The sequence below is a fragment of the Ahaetulla prasina genome, chromosome 1 (assembly GCF_028640845.1).
Source record: "Ahaetulla prasina isolate Xishuangbanna chromosome 1, ASM2864084v1, whole genome shotgun sequence".
In the NCBI taxonomy this organism is placed as follows: domain Eukaryota; kingdom Metazoa; phylum Chordata; class Lepidosauria; order Squamata; family Colubridae; genus Ahaetulla; species Ahaetulla prasina.
Genome location: NC_080539.1, coordinates 6,457,224 through 6,480,152, shown reverse-complemented (window position 1 = coordinate 6,480,152; position 22,929 = coordinate 6,457,224). Strand labels below are relative to the sequence as shown.

General features: G+C 46.8%; 1 protein-coding gene across 1 annotated transcript; it reads right to left on the bottom strand.

Moving 5' to 3' along the window:
* Nucleotides 1-5,773: 5,773 nt before the first annotated feature.
* Nucleotides 5,774-16,221, bottom strand: SMG8 (SMG8 nonsense mediated mRNA decay factor). Its single transcript, XM_058164066.1, has 4 exons — nucleotides 14,223-16,221; nucleotides 12,215-12,360; nucleotides 9,564-10,439; nucleotides 5,774-6,880 (listed from the first exon to the last, which is right to left on the bottom strand). Exons 1-4 carry the CDS (start codon nucleotides 16,117-16,119, stop codon nucleotides 6,683-6,685), a joined length of 3,117 nt encoding a protein of 1,038 aa, XP_058020049.1. The 5' UTR covers nucleotides 16,120-16,221; the 3' UTR covers nucleotides 5,774-6,682.
* Nucleotides 16,222-22,929: the final 6,708 nt, after the last annotated feature.

Below are 22,929 nucleotides of genomic sequence, written 5' to 3'. Positions count from 1 at the left end.
TGGTAGACTTTAGGAAAAACCCTTCCATACTTCCACCTCTCACAATACTTGACAACACAGTATCAACAGTAGAAACCTTCAAATTTCTGGGTTCTATTATATCGCAAGATCTCAGATGGACAGCTAACATCAAAAACATCATTAAAAAAGGACAACAAAAAATGTTCTTTCTGCGCCAACTCAGTAAGCTCAAACTGCCCAAGGAGCTGCTGATCCAATTCTACAGAGGAATTATTGAGTCTGTCATTTGCACCTCTATAACTGTCTGGTTCGGTTCTGCAACCCAACAAGAAAAACACAGACTTCAGAGGATAATTAGAACTGCAGAAAAAATAATTGCTACCAACCTGCCTTCCATTGAGGACCTGTATACTGCACGAATCAAGAAGAGGGCCGTGAAAATATTTGCAGATCCCTCGCATCCTGGACATAAACTGTTTCAACTCCTACCCTCAAAACGACGCTATAGAGCACTGCACACCAGAACAACTAGACACAAGAACAGTTTTTTCCCGAAGGCCATCACTCTGCTAAACAAATAATTCCCTCAGCACTGTCAGACTATTTACTGAATCTGCACTACTATTAATCGTTTCATAGTTCCCATCACCAATCTCTTTCCACTTATGACTGTATGACTATAACTTGTTGCTGGCAATCCTTATGATTTATATTGATATATTGATCATCAATTGTGTTGTAAATGTTGTACCTTGATGAAGGTATCTTTTCTTTTATGTACACTGAGAGCATATGCACCAAGACAAATTCCTTGTGTGTCCAATCACACTTGGCCAATAAAATTCTATTCTTATTCTTATGTATGTATGTATATATGTATGTATGGGGTGGGTTCTACTTACCTTTACTACCGGTTCGCATTGTGTCCGCGCATGCGCAGATCGCTTTTCATGACGTTCGGGTCAGTGGGCAGAGCCTCCCACCAGTTTTACTACCGGTTCTATAGAACCGGTGCAAACAGGAGGCAACCCACCACTGGTATATATTTCCATCTTTCACAAAGGATGAACCATCTGTCCAGAGTGCCAGTTTTCCATCCATCAGTGGCTCAGTCTTTAGATCGCATCTGGAACCTGCGATGCATTCTAGCATATATAAACAATCATGGGGTGTGCCTTCTTTGGGCCATGGTAAAAGAGTAGCAGGTTTTAAAATTTGGCATCTAGATAATGGAATTTTCTTGCTCCACTATAGTACTCACATACTGGGAAATCCTATTGGATGTTTTTTTTTTCAACATTTAGGCAAGAAAAACAAAATGCACAGGTACCATATAGGTGGTACCTTGCTCAATAGTAGTAACTGTGAGAGGGATCTTGGAGTCCTAGTGGACAACCATTTAGATATGAGCCACCAGTGTACAGCAGCTGCCAAAAATGCTAACACAGTTCTGGGCTGCATAAACAGAGGGACAAAAATCAAGATCACGTGAAGTGTTAATACCACTTTATAAGGCCTTGGTAAGACCACACTTGGAATATGGCATTCAGTTTCGGTTGCCGCGATGTAAATAAGATGTTGAGATTCTAGAAAGAGTGCAGAGAAGAGCAACAAAGATGATTAGGGGATTGGAGGCTAAAACATATGAAGAACGGTTGCAGGAACTGGGTATGTCTAGTTTAATAAAAAGAAGGACTAGGGGAGACATGATAGCAGTCTTCCAATATCTCAGGGGCTGCCACAAAGAAGAGGGAGTCAAACTGTTCTCCAAAGCACCTGAGGGTAGAACAAGAAGCAATGGATGGAAACTAATCAAGGAAAGAAGCAACTTAGAATTAAGGAGAAATTTCCTGACAGTTAGAACAATTAATAAGTGGAACGACTTGCCTGCAGAAGCTGTGAATGCTCCAACACTGGAAATTTTTAGGAAAATGTTGGATAACCATCTGTCTGAAATGGTGTAGAGTTTCCTGCCTGGGCAGAGGGTTGGACTAGAAGACCTCCAAGGTCCCTTCCAACTCTGTTGTTGTTATTATTATTATCATTATTGTTGTTGTTGCCCAAGCAGGAAGCTTTTGTTCTAACAGGAATCTGAACCACGTGGGGTGTGAAAACATGGAGAGGGGCTCTAAGAATAATTTTCTGTGATTCTGCAATCCAGGATGGCTGTAGCTGCAACTGCTTTTGAGCAGGCAGGCCCTCCTTTAACAACATTATCCAGGGACCTGTTCTGGACCCATTTTGATCTTGATCAAGCTTAAACGGTTAGCTGTCCCAAACACATGTAAGATACATGCAGGGAAGAACTACAAACGAGAGGGAATGTGAAAATCCCTTTTATATTGTTTAGGAACCTCATAAACCTCTGGCATCTTTGATTTGTTTTATCCCCTGGGATTTGGTTTGGGTATCCCCTGGAACAGGGTAAGTAAACGTAAAGGTAAAGGTTCCGCACATACGTGCTAGTCGTTGCCGACTCTACGGGGCGGTGCTCATCTCCATTTCAAAGCCGAAGAGCCAGCGCTGTCCGAAGACGTCTCCGTGGTCATGTGGCCGGCATGACTCAAAGCCAAAGGCGCACGGAATGCTGTTCCCTTCCCACCAAAGGTGGTCCCTATTTTTTCTACTTGCATTTTTACGTGCTTTCGAAACTGCTAGATTGGCAGAAGCTGGGACAAGTAAACGGCAGCACTAGGGATTCGAACCGCTGAGCTGCCGACCTTTCGATCAACAAGCTCAACGTCCTAGCCCCTGAGCCACCGCGTCCCATTGGAACAGGGTAGAGCCTCTTAATGAGCATCATTAAGTCAGAACAACTAATGAGTGGAACAACTTGCTTGCAGAAGTTGTGAATGCTCCAGCACTGGAAATTTTTAAGATGATGTTGGATAGCCATTTTTTTGTTTGTTTGTTTACATTTATATCCCGCCCTTCTCTGAAGACTCAGGGCGACTTACAGTGTGTAAGGCAATAGTCTCATTCTATTTGTATATTTACAAAGTCAACTTATTGCCCCCCCCCAACAATCTGGGTCCTCATTTTACCTACCTTATAAAGAATGGAAGGCTGAGTCAACCTTGGACCTAGTGGGACTAGAACCTGCAGTAATTGCAGGCAGCTGTGTTTTAATAACAGGCTTCTTACAGCCTGAGCCACACCGCGGCCCTTTGAAGTGGTGTAAGGTTTCCTGCCTGGGCAGGGGGTTGGATTAGAAGACCTCCAAGGTCCCTTCCAAACTCTGTTATTATTATTATCATTACCTCTTTCCTTTGTTCTCACAGTTGTCCCCTTGACCCCTTGGTGTGAAGGGAACGGAACTCAACACAGACTGAGTGTTACACTGGGGTGTGGGGAAGAGATAAGGCTCTGATCAAAAGATGGAACGTATACCACCTTTTTGGTATTTATAGTTTGACAGACACCAGATACTTTACAACAAACCCCAACAACAGCATGTTTGTTCCAGGAAGTTAGTCAATGTGGCATGTTTGTGTTATAACTACAAAGGGAATATTATATATGTATGCGTCACAGGAAAAAAAAGTATTTACAACCTGCAGGTATACATAGACATCATATACAAGTATATGTTCCAGGAAACAAATAACAAGTTTCTACTAATTCTAGTATTTCAGTATATCCTTATTACTATTTCCTTACACTATTGCTGTTGTTATTATTCATTCCCGTGATGGAAATGAATGGTGGAACATTGGCCCAGGGGATCCAGTGCATGAACTCAGAAATAATACTGTTATTATTTGCAGTGGAAGGGTTCCATTTCCAACTGGGAAATGGTGACTTAAGAAGGTGGATGTGTTGTTTGAAACATCTAATGCTCTGTCCATAACAATAGCAGCAGCAGAATAGCAGAGAATGACTGTGGCAAAAGAAAGCAAAGGCAGTTCCAACAGTCACAGGCTTTCTTTGTAGAGTTGTTGAGGCCACTTGACGGTTTTTCTGTGTTTTTTCTGCGGCTGTAGCTGCAACTGCTTTTGAGCACGCAGGCCGTTGTGCCTCGTCCTCCCTCCTCTCCTCAGCTGGGCCCCTCCTGTCTCCACCCAGGCCTGTTATCAGACTCCGAGTCTGATAATGAAGATGAACGGCCTGTCATGCCTCCAGCCCCCCGGCCCTGGCCCCATGCCCAGAGAGGATGTCAGGAGTGAACAGACAAGCCCGATAAACTTCATAAACATCTTTCATCAATGACTTGGACGAGGGGATAGATGGGGAACTCATCAGATTTGCAGATGACACCAAGCTGGCAGGAATAGCCAACACTCCAGAAGATAGGCTCAAATTACAGAAAGATCTTGACAAACTTGAACATTGGGCGCTATCTAACAAAATGAAATTCAACAGTGAAAAAAGTAAGATTCTACATTTAGGCAAAAAAATCAAAATGCACCAGTACCGTATATGTGGTACCTTGCTCAATAGTAGTACCTGTGAGAGGGATCTTGGAGTCCTAGTGGATAACCATTTAGATATGAGCCAGCAGTGTGCAGCAGCTGCTAAAAAAGCCAACACAGTTCTGGGCTGCATAAACAGAGGGATAGAATCAAGATCACGTGAAGTGTTAGTGCCACTTTATAATGCCTTGGTAAGGCCACACTTGGAATATTGCATCCAGTTTTGGTCTCCACGATGTAAAAAAGATGTTGAGACTCTAGAAAGAGTGCAGAGAAGAGCAACAAAGATGATTAGAGGACTGGAGGCTAAAACATATGAAGAACGGTTGCAGGAACTGGGTATGTCTAGTTTAATAAAAAGAAGGACTAGGGGAGACATGATAGCTGTGTTCCAATATCTCAGGGGTTGCCACAAAGAAGAGAGAGTCGGGCTGTTCTCCAAAGCACCTGAGGGTAGAACAAGAAGCAATGGGTGGAAACTGATCAAAGAAAGAAGCAACTTAGAACTAAGGAGAAATTTCCTGACAGTTAGAACAATCAATAAGTGGAACAACTTGCCTGCAGAAGTTGTGAATGCTCCAACACTGGAATTTTTTTTTTTTAAACTTCACTCCTACAGCATGTGAGCAGGAAACCAGCCACGTGCTGGAATTACTGACAGCAGATCCAGCTGAAGAGAATTTAAAGTGGGAGGATCCTCGCTTCCGGAGATCTGAGAGGCGACTCCAGCAGAAGGGAGGGAGGGGCAGGCCTGGATAAATGCTGAGTCATGGAGCCACACCCTACAGCCTATATAAAGGACCTGCTTTTGGCATTCCAACCTTGAGTCAAGCAAAGTCTCATCTAGTTTGCTGATATCGTACTCTATCGCTGACATCACAACTTGGACTCCTGCCTGCCCTGATAAACCTCGAAGGAATTTGGCAAGCTGCAGGGGCTTCGTTGCCACATTTGATACGGACTTCCTTGACCCGGTTGTCAGAGGGGGAGTGGGACACGACATCGGCCATCCTTTAACAACATTATCCAGGGACCTGTTCTGGACCCTGAGGACAGAGACAAACCTCAAAGTGGCCTCAACGACCCTCTAAAAGGACACAAATGACCAGCTGTCTTCAAAGAATATAAATCCTTCCATTCCCCCACCATCCAGTCAGAGCTGAAGAAGCTTCTTTGGAGGAGAAGCGAATCGCCTTCAAAAACAAAACCAGACAGTCCAGTTGCCTCCTGAAAAAAAGCACCTTTGCGACAACCTTCACCTGGATGACCGAGAGAACCTCCACAGACACTGAATATCAGCGTTTCTCAGCCGTGGCAACTTGAGGACCTGTGGACTTCAACTCCCAGAATTCCCCAGCCATCAAGTTTTGTTTGGAAATAAAAGCGAGCAGTTGTGAATGAACAATGGAGAAACGAATGTTTTTATTATAATTTTTTTTTGTTCTTCCTTCATTACGATCGACAGCGCTTGGCAAGCCACAACTTCGCTGTACTGCTGACATACCCACGATTATAATATTACCGACTTGGCACTTAACACATCATATCCATCAGGGGTGAAATGCTCCCGGTTCGCATCGGATCGTCCGAACCGGTTGTGATGGCGGTGGGTGGTTCGGAGAACCGGTAGCAAAAATCCCTGCCTCCTTTCCTCCTCCCACCCCCGCATGCCCAGCTGAGCCGCGCGATCGTCAGAGGCTTTTTTTTTTTTTTACTTTTAAAAGCATTTTTTCTTTGGCCGAAAAAATGCTTTTAAAAGTAAAAAAAAAAAAAGCCTCTGATGATCGCGCGGCTCAGCTGGGATCGTCAGAACCCTTTCGAAGCATTTTTTCTACAAGCTCTTCGGCCGAAGAGGTTGTGGAAAAAACGCTTTTTAAAAGGCTCCTCTGGCGATCCCAGCTGAGTTGCCTGATCGTCAGAGGGCTTTAAAAGCATTTTTTTTACAACCTCTTCAGCCGAAGAGGTAGAAAAAAATGCTTTGAAAAGTTAAAAAAAAAAAGAATTGGCTACGCCCACCTGTCACATTACCTCCACCACCACCAAGCCACGGCCACAGAACCGGTAGTAAAAAAATTTACATTTCACCCCTGATATCAATACTGAAACACTGTTCCCCCCCCCACCGTACGGTGGCTCTGCCCAATTAAACCAATGATTGCTGGAAGCACACCAGCTATATGCAATCAAAATCTCCATCATTTCCGTTACAGCTGCGTGAAGAGGCAAGGAATTATTACACATTTATAAAAAAAAAACAAAAATAAGGATAGTAAACCCAAGAATTGCAGAACCAGTTCAGATCGCCCGGTCTATTGTATGACAGCCTTCAGGATTCCCCGCAGAACCTTGTAGTTCATCAGATGCTGGTTCTCCTTCGGTGGGAAGCACACGCCGCGTTCCGTCACGTAGGCGTAAGGAAAGCGAAGGACCCACAACCCATCGGAAGGCAGAGTTATCTCTTGCTTCTCTGGGTAAAATATAGGGCAAGGAGGCGGCCCTGGCTGTACCTGGAAGAGCGGAGAAAGAAGCAACTTTCGTTTTCGGTTTTGGCATTTAAAAAAAAGGTAAAGGTTCCCCTCGCACATACGTGCTAGTCGTTCCCAACTCTAGGGGGGCAATGCTCATCTCCGTTTCAAAGCCGAAGAGCCAGCGCTGTCCGAAGACGTCTTCGTGGTCATGTGACCGGCATGACTCAACGCCAAAGACGCACGGAACGTTCTTACCTTCCCACCAAAGGTGGTCCCTATTTTTTCTACTTGCATTTTTTTACGTGCTTTCGAAACTGCTAGGTTGGCAGACGCTGGGACAAGTCACGGGAGCTTCACCCCGTGACACGGCAGCACCAGGGATTCGAACCGCTGAGCTGCCGACCTTTCGATCGACAAGCTCAACGTCCTAGCCCCTGAGCCACCGCGTCCCTCTACATTTGGCATTTGCATTACATTAAATGTAAATTAGTTTAGTACCTGGAGTATTGCATTCAGTTTTGGTCACCACACTATAAAAAAGATGCGGGGAATCTAGAACAGAGGTCACCAACCTTTCATACCTCAGGGACCACTAAATTCATAATTTTAAATCCCGAGGACCACTAATATGAATTTTTTAAAATGATAAAAAGTATTTAGTGCAGTATAAAAAATGCAAATAATTTTTCTGCGGACCACCAAAATTTTCTTGCGGACCACCAGTGGTCCACGGACCATTGGTTGGTGACCACTGCTCTAGAAAGAGTGCTGAGAAGAGCAACAAAGATGATGAGGGGACTGGAGGTTAAAACATATAATAATAATAATAATAATAATAATAATAATAATAATAATAATAATAATAATAATAATAATAATAATAATAATAATAATAATAATAATATTTTAATTTGTATACCGCCCTTCTCCCGAAGGACTCAGGGCGGTGAACAGGCAGATAAAATACAAGCATACACAATAATTAAAACAACCCTTAAAAAACTGATTTAAATATGCCCAAAAATTAAAATAATATACACCCCCATAAAATTACAAAAATGTAAAAACCCATCACATTCAATTAAAATTAAAGATAAAAATCAAGCTAGTCCAGCCATGAAGAACGGTTGCAGGAACTGGGCATAGCTAGTCTAGGGAAGAGAAGGACCAGGGGAGACATGAGAGCAGTCTTCCAATACTTGAGGGGCTGCCCCAAAGAGAAGGGGGCCAAGCTATTTACTAAAGCCCCTGAAGGCCAGACAAGGAACAATGGATGGAAAGTGATCAAGGAGAGATTCAACTTGGAAATAAAGAGAACTTTTCTGACAGTGAGAGCAATCGACCAATGCAACAGAAGCTGCCTTCAGAAGTTGTGGGAGCTTCATCACTGGAAGCTTTCTAGAAGAGACTAGACTGCCATCTGTCAAAAAAGGTGTAGGGTCTGTTTAGGCAGGGGGTTGGACTAGATGACCTACAAGGTCCCTTCCAACTCTGTTAATCTGTACCTAGTTACATTTATGACAGTGTTTTGGGCCAATCACCAGGAGACAGTGAGTTCTAGTCCCGCCCCAGCCATGAAAGTTGATTGGGTGACTTTGGGCCAATCACCAGGAGACAGTGAATTCTAGTCCTACCTTAGGCATGAAAGCCGACTGGATAACTTTGGGCTAATCATCAGGAGATGGGGAGTTCTAGTCCCACCTTAGACATGGAAGCCAACTGGGTGACTTTGAGCCAGGCAGTCTCTCTTAGCCCAACCCAGCTCACAGAATTATTGTTACGGGTAAAATAGCCACGGTGGCGCAGTGGTTAGAGTGCAGTACTGCAGGCTATTTCTGATGACTGCCAGCTGTCTGCAATTTGGCAGTTTGAATCTCACTAGGCTCAAGGTTGACTCAGCCTTCCATCCTTCCAAGGTGGGTAAAATGAGGACCCAAAATTGTTGGGGACAACATGCTGATTCTGTAAACCGCTTAGAGAGGGGCTGTAAAGCGGTACAGAAGTCTACTTGCTATTGCTATGGGTAAAATAGGAGGAGGAAGATGTGTCGGATATTGTTGTGTCTGCGCCCCCCGAGCCGGGCCCCCTGCCAGAAAGTGACTTAGAAAGTGAGGGGGAAGGGCCGTCAGGACTTACCTCGGGAGCAACGGCTTCCCTGGCTCAGCTCCAGGAGCCAGAGGCAGGCCAGGTAGAAGAGATAATGAGGCCTCTGTCCCCTGACTCTTTCCCGCCCCAGGCCACGCCTCCAGACCCAGCTGATGGCAATCAGGCCTGGCTGGACCCTAGGTTTCGTAGGCAGGAGAGGCGGGAACAACAGAAGCAGGGGTGAGACAGGCCTAGGAAGTGCTGAGTCATGGAGCCACACCCCACAGGATATAAAGGCAGTGAGAACTGCTGTGCCTCTTTGTAGCAGGCAAATCAACTGATTAAGTAAGAGCTGAAGTTTGTTCCTAGGTGACTCATCGGTGTCGAGGGAGATAACAGAGTCACTTGGCAGACGCTGGCTATTCTGCTGCCAGAGCTGATAGTGCCAGCTAATTAACCCATCACTCGGACAGAGGCGAAGGGGGGACAGAACAGATATGTTGCCCGCCTTCGGTTAGTTGCAGAAATAATAAAGACAGGATATAAATAAGTAAATTAAATGTATAAAGTTAGAAAGGTAAAGAATGCATTTAGAACCCACTCAATGCTCAATGGTTTTACATGGCCCTCCTCTTACCTGGGGGGTGAGTATTATTTGCAGGGGAGCATCAGGGACTACCACAAAGAGCCTGATCAGCTGAGCATAGTGCGGCTTAAGTCCCCTCCCTGGATTGGACGACAGGATGTAAAGGGGCATGTCGGAATTGAGAGCTTTGACGGCCGACTCCTTAGGTCCTCCGCCCATCACTTTCATGATCTTCTCTGGTCCCGAACACATGAACCTTCGGCCTCGGGCATCTTCGTATTCGTAACCCACAAAAGCCCGCGCCACGTCGTCCCGCCGCCTCCCTCGGCCCATGACCACCGCACTCCGTTTTCCCGGAATGGCCTTGTTAGGGGCCGGCCAAGAATTGGTATCCAGGTCACCATCTTCATCCGTCCGTGTCCGGATGACGATATCCCAGGGCATTAAATAGTTGGTACCCAGAATGAAGCCTTGTTGATCCAAGCCGGCGTGGAAATTGTAGGCTTTGGCAGGGCCAAGCTTCACCAGAGACCAGCTGGAGAAGGTGGGGAGAAGACCTTTGGGGCAATTGGAGTGAAGCATCCCTGGTAGATATTCCACCGTGGACGGCTGCCGATCCACCAAGCTTGCTCTCTTTTCCCCTTTCGCTTCAGACGCTGCTCCATGAGCTTCTGTGTTGTTGCCTCCACCCTGTGGATCCGCAGGGTAGGTCCCTAAACTATCAGTGGATTGATCCAAACTGAGGGCCAAGCTGAGGCTGGTGCTTTCCCCCTGAGTTTGGGGCTCCTTCTCCTTCAGCTTCTCAGCTTCCCCTTCGGGAGGGCTGGGGGAGGCTTCGTTCTTGGCCGGGGCTGGATCTGGTGTACTGGGCTGAAACACGGGGAAGTTGATGTGCTCCAACTTCCCGCAACATTTCTCTTCCAGCAGCTGTTAACAGGAAGGAAAAGAGAGCGGTAGCATGAAGGATGAGGTTCAAAGGACCCCTCCCCCACCCTGGCAGTCTTCAAGCAGGGCTGTACTCGCAACCCACCTGGAAGGGGGCACCCAAATTGAAATTAACGCAATTTGCTCCAACCGTCACCCCATGCAACTTCTCCAGCAAATGAATTTAGGGAGACAATAATGTTACATGCAGTCCTCGACTTATGACTACAATTGGGTCCAGAATTTCTGATGCTTAGCAAGGCGGTGGCTAAATGAATCCCATCAATCACCAGGGAGACGGTAAGTTCTAGTCTCAGATTAGGCATGAAAGCCGGCTGGGTGAGTTTGGCCCAATCACCAGGAGACAGTGAGTTTTAGTCTCAGTTTATGGATGAATGCTGGCTGGGTGAGTTTGGTCCAATCACCAGGAGACGATGAGTTCTAGTCTCAGTTTAGACATGAAAGCCGGCTGGGTGAGTTTGGTCCAATCACCAGGAGACAGTGTTGTGTGTCTCGCTCACTTTCCCCGCAGCCGGGTCCCTCTTATCTTCTGCCGAACGCTGAGGAATGTCCTGGCATGCCTCCACGCCCCAGCCCTGGCACCATGCCCAGACAGGCCAAGCAAGACGAAGGGCCTGACGTGCCTCCAGCCCCCAGCCCTGGCTCCATGCCCAGGCAAACGGAGCAACTAGACCCCTCCCCCTCCCCCACAGCATGTGAGCCTGAGGAATGTGAATTGCCAACAGCTGGAGCCTAGAGAGATCCTCGCTTCCGGAGAATGGAGAGGCGACGTCAGCAAAAGGAAGGGAGGGGCAGGCCTGGATAAGTGCTGAGTCATGGAGCCACACCCCATGGCCTATATAAAGGATCTGCTTTCTGACATTCTCTGAGTCAGGCAAAGTCTACCTTGGATTGCTGAAGTCACTTCCTGGTCTCCTGCCTGCCTTGAAAACTTTGCTAGGACTTTGGCAGAGCTGCAGAGGCACGCCTGATACGGACTTCCCCGACCCGGCCGTCAGCGGAGGAGTGGGACACGACAGACGGTGAGTTCTAGTCTCAGTTTACGCATGAATGCCGGCTGGGTGAGTTTGGCCCAATCACCAGGAGACGGTGAGTTCTAGTCTCAGTTTAGGCATGAAAGCCAGCTGGGTGAGTTTGGCCCAATCACCAGGAGACGGTGAGTTCTAGTCTCAGTTTAAGCATGAATGCCGGCTGGGTGAGTTTGGCCCAGTCACCAGGAGACAGTGAGTTCTAGTCTTGCCTTAGGCACAGAAGCCAGCTAAGGGCCAATCATTAGATGGTGAATTCTAGTCCTACTTTAGGAATAAAAGTGCCTAAGATAATTGGTGCAAAGGCTGGGTGATTTTTGCGCCAATTATCAGGAGATGGTGAGTTCTAGTCCTGCCAGCTGCGTGATTTTGGGCCAGCTCCTCTCTCTCTCAGCCCAAGACCCTTCGCAGGGTTGTTCTTGTCAGGAAAATAAAGAAGGGGTGTTGAATACATTCAAAGCCTGGAGTTATTTGTAAAAATAATAAAGGCGGGATATAAGTAAATTTAAAAAAATATAAAGGACCAGGGTATTGGTGGGTGGGACGCTTGACAGGTTAAATCCAACAGCGATAACAGTAAATATGGCTTAAGTTGTTGTGTAAATATGACCTTGAGCTTCGGGTCCCTATGAAACGTGAGTCTTCTTACATACTTTACATGTTAAAACTGAAGTCCATTGGCCATTGGAGTTACGGATCTCTATTTTTTTTGGGAGAGAAAGGGATTACCTGATAGAAATCATAATTTGCAGCTTTGATGTCAAAGGGATCCTCCCGGGGTGCCTGTTTTCTCCCGCAGTTGCAGGCACCGGTCGATCGGGCCCGGCTGTTATGATATAAGACCGGCGGATTGCGATCAGGTTCTGTTTTTTCCCCTAAATAGAAAGTGGCAGAAAGAGACAAAATCCATCAGTTTCGTTCCTTTGCAAACAGTTTGGCTGGATGCTTTGGCTTCTTAGGCCGAACAACGAAATGTTAGCATTTTGGTGTGGTCGAGTGATGTAACTTTTCCAGACAAAATACTGCCAGGTTTCCATTTTTCAGCAGCCACAACGCTACAACGGTGCGATATGAAATCTATTAGAATCTAGCTTCTAATGGCATCGGTGGTTTATCAAAGCCCAGTCCATAAAACAAGAGAGAATTACACCTGGATACGATCAGCCTTTTTTACACTTTACAGAATTTCTCTCGCTACATGTCTATGAATCAGATGGCTCAACACAATACGATTCCTGAATATTAGATTATTGGAACCGGTTTGGTCTATTGGTTTGGGCACTGGGCTAGAAATCTGAGAGTTCTAGTCCTGCCTTAGGCACAAAAAACGGCCGGATGACATTGGGCCAATCACCAGGAGACGGTGGATAAGACAGCTGGATAATTCTGGGCCAATCACCAGGAGATTGTGAGTTCTAGTCCTGCCTTAAGCATGAAAGCCTGCTGGATAATTCTGGGCCAATCACCAGGAGATTGTGAGTTCTAGTCCTGCCTTATGCATGAAAGCCTGCTGGATAATTCTGGGCCAATCACCAGGGGACGGTGAGTTCTAGTCCTGCCTTAAGCATGAAAGCCTGCTGGATAATTCTGGGCCAATCACCAGGAGACGGTGAGTTCTAGTCCCGCCTTAAGCATGAAAGCTGGCTGGGTGACTTTGGGCAAATCACCAGGAGACTGTGAGTTCTAGTCCCGCCTTAGGCACAAAAGACGGCTGGGTAACTTTGGACAGATCACCAGGAGACTGTGAGTTCTAGTCCCGCCTTAAGCATGAAAGCTGGCTGGGTGACTTTGGGCAAATCACCAGGAGACTGTGAGTTCTAGTCCCGCCTTAGGCACAAAAGACGGCTGGGTAACTTTGGACAGATCACTATCTCTGCCCAACCCACCTCATAGGGTTGTTGTGGGAAAAACAAGATGATGAAGGAGTATTAGATTTGTTCACCGCCATGAGTTATTTATAAAAATAATACCGTTAGTCCTTGACTTACGACCACAATTGACCCCAAATTTTTGTTGCTAAGTGAAACATTTGTTAATTTTGCTCCATTTTATGACCTTTCTTGCCACAGTTGTTAAGTGAATCCCTGCCGTTGATAAATTAACACGGTTGTTAAGTGAATCGGGCTTTCCCGTTGACTTTGTCGGAAGGTCATAAAAAGGGGATCATGTGACCCCGCGATACAGCAATGGTCATAAGTATGAACCAATAAGTATGAACCAATTGCCAAGGATCTGAATTTTGATCACATGATCATAGTGATGCTACAAAGGTTGTAACTGTGAAAAATGGCCATAAATTACATTTTTCAGTGCCCTTGTAACTTTGAACGATCACTAAATGAGCTGTTGTAACTCGAGGACTACCTGTAAAGGCGGGATAAAAATATCTAAATAAATAAAAAAGTATTTATGCTTTTTTACATAATGATATAATTACTGAAATGTTGTGTTTCAGAGTTAATGGGGAATAAAATCTGGGAATAACATTCTCTTTTCCTGCAAACTATCCGTCACATCAATCTTGTATTGTATTCTGAAAAACAAAGAGGACTAGAAACCTTAAGGGAAATGCAAAGCTCTGCAGTTTCCAGCTTGCAAAAACCTATTGGACCAACCAACTCCCCCAACTTAAAAAGGAAAGCACAGATGCAGAACTGAGAGAGGGGACCGCAATGTGTTTCTACGAAGCTTCCAAGCTCCTTTCATGCTTTTCTAATTCAAAAGTTCCTGAACTCACCCGCTTTGGGCAGCAAATGGAATTTATGCATGCAATGCTGGTCCGTCAGACTCCGCTCTTCGCACAGCTGGTGCCCGTTGCTCCAAAATTTGTAGCAGTCCTCGTGCAACTGCAGGGCGTACTTGTGAAAAGCCGGCCCGCGGGCGTGTTGGCTGTAGACCCGCAAAGCCTGGGCCAGCTGGCTTTTGTGGATGGTCATGGTGTAGTTATGGGGCAGGTTAGACTGATAGGCACTGTGAGCCATGGGAAGGGCCTTCTGGCAACGGTTCTCGGAGAATTTGGTGTCGATGTCTAAGTAGCCCTCCAGAACTTTGATGCTGCCCATGATTTTGGAAGTCAGCTCTCCACCCGGGGATGATTCATTCTCCTTGCCTTCAATCGCCACCTCGTAAAGCTTCAGGGCCGTGGCGACCCACTTCTGGTAGGTGGGCAGCTCGAAGTGGGACGGCTGAGGGTTCCTCCCCACGCTGTCGTCAAAGCCCTTTTTGCAAAGGACCAACTCTACGTGCTGGAACAAGAATTCCTTCAAGGTGCAATCCACCAGCTGGCCCGAGCTCGAACTGCTGCTCCCGCAGGCGCCGCCGCTGCTTTCGGCGTGGAACGACAACTGCTGTCTGCCGTGCCGCATCATTTGGTACCGCCGCGGGCCCGCCAATCCCGGGCCCAGGGAAGTGTCGGTCTCCCTAGCCGTGCAGTTGTTTTTCAGCTGCTCCAGCAAGACGGCAATGGGGTCTTCGCCTTCCTGGGCGCCACCAGCCACGATGTAGACAAACGCTTGGTTAGCCGGCACGGTGAAGAGGCAGTTGATGCTTTGGTTGGTCAACACCCGGCTCTTGCGGAAGATGCGGTAGATCTGGTCTTCCAAGGCGTGCTGGAGCCGGCGTTTGGGCGAGTGCTTCTTGGGGGGCGGCTTCTCCAGCTGGCCCCCCAGTTCTTGTCCCCGGCCCGGCGGAGGCTCCACTTTCAAGGCCCGGTTGAGCTGGAAGAGGAAGAGTAGGCGAGGCGGGCACGGCCGGCAGAAGAGCTTCCAGTCTTTGCCAACGGGGCAGTCCTTGATGGCGGCTTTGAGGGTGGGCAGGACTTTCTGCCTCAAGCCATCCAACGCCCGGAAAACCCGGTCATAAGTGATGTCGAAAGAGGAGGTGGGATGCACCATGAGGAGGATGTGACAGACGGAGAAAAGGTAGAGCAGGTTGAGGCAGTGCATCTTCTCCTGGTGCTTCCAGAACTCGTGGGCTTCAGCGTGGGGCAGCGAGGAGCCCGCCTGGCCGGCTGAGACACCGCGGACGGAACCCCCCATGGCTTCCAAGTCCTTGCAAGCTTGCAAGAGCTGGTGGCTGTCGCTGATGGCGGTCAGGACCAGGTAAAGCACTTTGCTCTCCTGGCTGTAGAAAGCCTGCAGGTGGTTGTAATCCCCCTGGCATGGGCTGGCCGAAGAGGAAGAGGAGGAGGAGGAGGAAGAGGAAGAAGAGGAGGAGGAAGAGGAGGAAGGCCGAGGAGGGGACTCAGCCACGGGATCCGGGCTTGCAACCCCGGCTGAAGACCTCCGGATCCCCCCGCCGCCCTCCCGCTGGAAGAGAGGAAAGACCTGGCGGTCGCAGACCGTGTTGACCAGCGCCGCCTTCTCCGAGCCCAGCTGCAGCGCCGTCTTGCCGAAGATGCCTACCACGCATACTTCCTCCTCTTCCCCCGGAGGAGCAACCCCGGGGCAGGCGCCGCCGCCAGCAGCAGCAGCAGCAGCAGCAGCAGCAGCCGGGGCCGCCGATGGTGCGGCAGCTGCGGTCGCGGCAACTGCAGAAGCAGCGGCGGCAGCGGCAGACACGGCAACGGCAGGAACCCCGGCTAAAAGCAGCTCATGCAAGCTCACCGGGCCCTGCACGGTCGCGCCGCCCACCATCCTAAAGGCCCCGCGCGGCGGCCGCCGCTTCGCTGGAAGCCGCGGCTTTCTCGGCTGCCGCTTACAGCTTACAGCCGCGGGGATGATTCCGCACCCCGGGGAAAGGCGTCAGAGCGCATGCGCGGAGAGAATTTCTGACGCTGCGGCGGCGGCAGCCAATCCGAGCTCGTTTTTTCGGAGCGAATTGGCTACTTGGCGTTCTAGGACGGTAGAGCGACGAAAAAAAAAGAGAAGAGCGGTGACGTCGGATTTTGCAGCAGGGACTTCCGAGATGCCTCGAGGAGGGTTTTTTTTTTTTTGCGTACGAGGACGGTAGATTGAAGAAAAGGGAAGAGCGGTGAAGTCGGATTTTGTAGAAGAGACTTCCGGGATGCTTGGAGGATTAGTTTTCGTCTTTAGCCCGATACAGCAGCTGGTCCTCGATTTTACGACCAGAGTTGAAACAGAATAGAGCTGGAAGAGACCTTGGAGGTCTTCTAGTCCAGCCCCCTGCTCAAGCAGGAGACCCTATAACCCAGTGGCGGGTTTCAAAATTTGGTTCTGTGGGTGTGGCTTGGTGGGTGTGGCAGGGGAAGGATACTGTAAAATGCCCATTCCCACCCCACTCCAGCAGAAGGTTACTGCAAAATCCCCATTCCCACCCCACTTCAGGGGAAGGATACTATAAAATCCCCATTCCCACCCCACTCCAGGGGAAGGATACTATAAAATCCCCATTTCCACCCCACTCCAGGGGAAGGATACTATAAAATCCCCATTCCCACCCCACTTCAGGGGAAGGATACTATAAAATCCCCATTTCCACCCCACTCCAGGGGAAGTTTACTGCAAAATCCCCATTTCCTTCCGGTCAGCTGTAACTTGGGAGGCAGAGAATAGGTGGGGGCAGGGCCAGTCAGAATTTTTACTACTGGTTCTTCGAACTACTCAAAATTTCCGCTACTGGTTCTCCAGAACTTGTCAGAACCTGCTGAAACCCACCTCTGCCAATACCAGTTCAGTTCAGTCTCTTGTTAAAAGCTTCCAGTGATGAAGCACCCACAACTTCTGGTGGCAAGCTGTTCCACTGGTTAATTGTTTTGTTAGGAAATTTCTCCTTTAATTCCAGGTTGCTTCTCTCCTTGATTAGTAGCCATCCATTGTGAGCCCAAAGTTTCTGTTGCTAAGTGAGATATTTGTTAAAGCGAGCTTTGCCCTGTTTTACCACTTTTCTTGCCACCGTTACTAAGTGAATCACCACAGATGATAAGTGAATAACCCAGGTCTTAAGTGGATCTGACTTCCCCATTGACATTGCTTACCAGATGGTCACAAAAAGGGGATCACGTAACCCAGGGACACAGCAACGGTCATAAATAGGAACCACTTGCCAAGCATCTGAATTTTGATCCATTGATCGTGGGGATGCGACAAAGGTCGTAACACTGAAAAACGGTTGCAAGTCACTTTTTTTAAAGTGCCCGTCGTAACTTTGGTCACTAAACGAAGTGTTGTAAACAGAGGACTACTTTTAATCCTTTTTAAGGTTATCAGAGAGGCAAAGCGTCGCTTTTGCTGGGTTTACTTCTGAATAAATGTGGTGAGAGGAGTTATGTCGCATGACTGGCCAAATCAATCCTGTATTACAAGAAGACAATCTTCCATTGCAGGGGTCTCCAACCTTGGTCCCTTTAAGACGTGTGGACTTCAACTCCCAGAGTTCCTCAGCCAGGGATCGCCAACATTGGCAACTTTAAGTCTTGTGGACTTCAACTCCCAGAGTTCCTCAGCTACCTAGCTGAGGAACTCTGGGAGTTGAAGTCCATAAGTCTTAAAAGTTGCCAAGGTTGGAGACCAAGGGTGAAATCGAGCAGATTCTGGAGAACCGGTAGCAGAAATTTTGAATAGTTCGGAGAACCAGCAAATACCATCTCCGGCTGGTCCCAGAGTGGGGTGGGAACAGAGATTTTGCAGTATCCTTCCCCTGCCACACCCACCAAGCTATACCACGCCCCCCCAAGCCACGCCCAGCTCCTTGGGCAGTTTGAGGATGATCTATGTCTGTCTGTCTGTCTGTCTTCATCTAGCCATCCATCTATCTATCCAGAATCTATCTAGCCATCCATCACCTCTATCATCGCTATCTATCCATCCATTTATTCATATCTCCATCCCTATCTGTATGTATGTATCTATCTCTGTCCGTCCATCCATCCATCCATATCTATCTCCAGCCATCCAACCCTCTATCTATATATTTATCATCTATCTATTCTATATCTATCTATCCATCCATCCCTATCTCCAGCCATCCAACCCTATCTCTATCTATCCTACATCTCTCCATTCATCCATATCTATCTCCATCCATCCATCCATCCCTCTCTCTCTCTATCTATTCATCCATCCATCCCTATATGTATGTATGTATCTCTATCTAGTATCTATCTATTCATAGAATAGAATAGAATAGAATAGAATAGAATAGAATAGAATAGAATAGAATAGAATAGAATAGAATAGAATAGAATTTTTTTATTGGCCAAGTGTGATTGGACACACAAGGAATTTGTCTTGGTGCAGATGCTCTCAGTGTACATAAAAGAAAAGATACGTTCATCAAGGTACAACATTTACAACACAATTGATGATCAATATATCAATATAAATCATAAGGATTGCCAGCAACAAGTTATAGTCATACAGTCATAAATGGAAAGAGATTGGTGATGGGAACTATGAGAAGATTAATAGTAGTGCAGATTCAGTAAATAGTTTGACAGTGTTGAGGGAATTATTTGTTTAGCAGAGTGATGGCCTTCGGGAAAAACTGTTCTTGTGTCTAGTTGTTCTGGTGTGCAGTGCTCTATAGCATTGTTTTGAGGGTAGGAGTTGAAACAGTTTATGTCCAGGATGCGAGGGATCTGCAAATATTTTCACGGCCCTCTTCTTGATTCGTGCAGTATACAGGTCCTCAATGGAAGGCAGGTTGGTAGCAATTATTTTTTCTGCAGTTCTAATTATCCTCTGAAGTCTGTGTTTTTCTTGTTGGGTTGCAGAACCGAACCAGACAGTTATAGAGGTGCAAATGACAGACTCAATAATTCCTCTATAGAACTGAATCAGCAGCTCCTTGGGCAGTTTGAGCATACTGAGTTGGCGCAGAAAGAACATTCTTTGTTGTCCTTTTTTAATGATGTTTTTGATGTTAGCTGTCCATTTGAGATCTTGCGATATGATAGAACCTAGAAATTTGAAGGTTTCTACTGTTGATACTGTGTTGTCTAGTATTGTGAGAGGTGGAAGTATGGAAGGGTTTCTCCTAAAGTCTACCACCATTTCTACGGTTTTGAGTGTGTTCAGTTCCAGATTGTTTTGGTTGCACCACAAGGCTAGTCGTTCGACCTCTCGTCTATATGCGGATTCGTCATTGTCTCGAATGAGACCAATCACTGTTGTGTCATCTGTGAACTTCAGTAGCTTAACAGATGGATCATTGGAGATGCAGTCATTGGTATACAGAGAGAAGAGAAGTGGGGAGAGCACACAGCCTTGGGGGGGCCCTGTGCTAATTGTACAGGTATTTGATGTGATCTTGCTTAGCTTCACCTGCTGCTTCCTGTTTGTTAGGAAGCTTGTGATCCACTTACAAGTCTGTTCCGGTACCTGTAGCTGGTTTAGCTTAGTTAGAAGAATGTCTGGAATGATGGTATTGAATGCTGAACTAAAGTCTACAAAAAGGACCCTTGCATAGGTCTTTGGAGACTCAAGATGTTGTAGGATGTAGTGCAGAGCCATATTAACAGCATCATCTGTTGATCTGTTTGCTCGGTATGCAAATTGCAAGGGGTCTAACAGCGGATCCGTGATGGTTTTCAGGTAGGAAAGCACTAGCCTTTCAAAGGTTTTCATGACTACAGATGTTAGAGCAACTGGTCTGTAGTCATTCAGTTCCTTGATGGTGGGCTTCTTCGGCACTGGGATGATGGTAGAGCGTTTGAAGCAAGAAGGAACATAACACATCTCTAGTGATTTATTGAAAATATGGGTGAAGATGGGGGCCAATTGGTCATTCATCCATCCATTCATATCTATCTCCATCCATCCATCCCTATCTGTATCTCTCTCATCTATTTATTCATTCATCCACCCATCCATCTATTCATATCAATCTCCATCCATGTCTATTTATCTGTATCTCTCTCTCTCCCTCTCCCTCCCTCTCCAGCCTGATCAAGGAACTACCAAGGACACTCCCACCAATACTGACAGGCCAATCCACTTATAAAGAGAAAACAAATCTCACTCCTAGCACTGGTGACGTTACCTAGTTGGGTCATGAAACGTCTGCAAGAAAACAAGCAAGCTCAGAGTAACACCAAGCATCCTACAAATTATCTTGTTATCATGCAGAATTGCTGTTCTCCAACCATGGCAATTTACAGAGGTAGATTCATTTCCCAGAATCTCCCATGGCTGAAGATCCTTGAAGTCGAGGTTCATGCATTTTGAACTTCCAAAGGTGAGGAACGTGGGACAGAGGTGGGTTTCAAAACCCATCGCTACCAATTTGCTCATGGGCGCACACGCGCTCATGCATGTGAGCGTCCGGGTGGAGCCTCTCCGTGCCGCTACCAGTTTGGGCTAACTGGTAGCAACCCACCACTGAAGCTGGGTGAAGAAAGCAGCCTTCTTGTGTCTGTGCCCCCCGAGCAGGCCCTCCTGCCAGAAAGTGACTTGGAGCCAGGCCTCCTGCCAGAAAGTGACTCGGAAAGTGAGGGGGAAGGGCCGTCAGGACTTACCTCGGGAGCACCGGCTTCCCTGGCTCAGCTCCAGGAGCCAGAAGCAGGCCAGGTGGAAAAGATAACGAGGCCTCCATCCCCTGACTCTTTCCCCCACCCCCCGGCCACGCCTGCAGACCCAGCTGATGGCAATCGGGCTTGGCTGGACCCTAGGTTTCATAGGCAGGAGAGTAGGGAACAACAGAAGCAAGGGTGGGGCAGGCCTAGGAAGTGCTGAGTCATGGAGTCACACCCCACAGGATATAAAAGGCAGCGAGAGCTGCTGTGTCTCTTTGTAACAGGCAAATCCACTGATTAAGAGCTGAAGTTTGTTCCTGGGTGACTCACCAGCGTGGTGGAAGAAAACGAAGGCTCTTGGCAGACACTGGCTATTCTGCTGCCAGAGCTGATAGTGCCGGCTAATTAAGCCATCCCTCGGACAGAGGCGAGGGAGGACAGAATACTTCTCTATGCCATGGATGGTAATTCCCAGCATACCTCACCATCCTGCTCAAGACTTCTTCATCTCTGAGAGTTGAAACCCACAGATCTTATCAAGGTTGGATACTCCCGACGTAGAAGAATTGTTATGAAACAACCCTTATCTTCTACCATTCTCTTGGAGACAATGAGGTGACCACAAGTGTGCTCAGGAGACCCAATTACAAGCCACTCTTGCTTGTTCTAAAGATCTTAAGATTTTATTCTTTTCTGCTATCAGCTTTGCTTACAGTTATTTGGCCTTCCAGAGCCAAAACTGAACAGACGCGGGAAATATATCTTACAACATAAAGCGCGGTTGGTCTATCACAACACCTTCAACAAATCCTTTTCTGTGTTAACAATCCATTTTATAATCATGCTAGGTGCAATTTGACCTATTACCGGTTAAATTCAAGATCAGATTAACTACTCCTTACCCTTCACAGACTGGATGTACAAGCATTCACCGAGACCCGTCAGAGAAAAAGGTAATTAAGAAAATATTAGAATGCGCAGAAATGGATAGACGAACGCTCGCTATTAAGGATAAAGAATAAACCGAATATTTCCTGATATGGGATGTATTTCAGCAATGGCTAGACAATAGAAACAGACTTTAGAAAAAGAGGAGGCATAAAAAGGAGAAATGTTAATGTAGAGCAGGGGTCTCCAACCGTGGCAACTTTAAGACTTGTGGACTTCAACTCCCAGAATTCTGGGAGTTGAAGTCCACAAGTCTTAAAGTTGCCACGGTTGGAGACCCCTGATGGAGAGAGTTGTTAAAGAAGATGATGTAAAGTATTATTGTTATTATATTATTATATTATCAATATTATTGCGATGAACTCTATAACAAATATGCAGATGATGACTTTAAAAATAACTGTACCCAGATCACACACTGTTCGATGGAAACTGAACGTTATATAAATAAAATAAATAAAACTTGGGGAAAAAAACCATTCACTGAGACCCTAAGACCCTAACAATCTCGAATTCAAGGTACTCCTAAATTGGTCTTTCTTGCCGAAATGCCACCTATTTATTTCTCTTCCCTCCCTCTTCTAACGGAGCGTGCTACAAAAAGCTTTCCTCTTGTGTATAAAACGTATACAAAATTTCTGTGCGTATGCAGCTTAGCGACAAAACGTTAACAAGCCAAGAATAAATAGAATTCTTCCAAGGCCCTGGGGAAAAAACAGTGCTATTTCTTCGGATTGACTGTATGTCATCCCCCCACCCCCAAAAAAAACCCACCTCCTTTTTAAATATATATATATATATAGAGAGAGAGAGAGAGAGAGAGAAGGGATGTGTAAACTTTGTGAAAGACCTAATTCCCTCCAAATTAGGCGCAATTGCAAAGCTTTTAAAGTCGAAGCAACTTCATTAAAGGAGGTTTTGAACGCCCAGTGGGATTAAGAAGTTAATGTCTGGATATGTTTTAAAACAGGGATCTCCAACCTTGGTCCCTTTAAGACTTGTGGACTTCAACTCCCAGAGTCCCTCAGCCAGCAAAGCTGGCTGAGGAACTCTGGGAGTTGAAGTCCACAAGTCTTAAAGGGAC

What these genes read in the sequence shown, in the direction of transcription:
- SMG8 (XM_058164066.1), bottom strand. Translation starts at nt 16,119, where the DNA reads ATGGTGGGCGGCGCGACCGTGCAGGGCCCGGTGAGCTTGCATGAGCTG. An exon ending in CAAATTATGATTTCTATCAG is followed by an intron (nt 10,440 to 12,214) that starts GTAATCCCTTTC and finishes TCCTGTTAACAG; the next exon opens with CTGCTGGAAGAGAAATGTTG. An exon ending in AAATAATACTCACCCCCCAG is followed by an intron (nt 6,881 to 9,563) that starts GTAAGAGGAGGG and finishes CCGCTCTTCCAG; the next exon opens with GTACAGCCAGGGCCGCCTCC.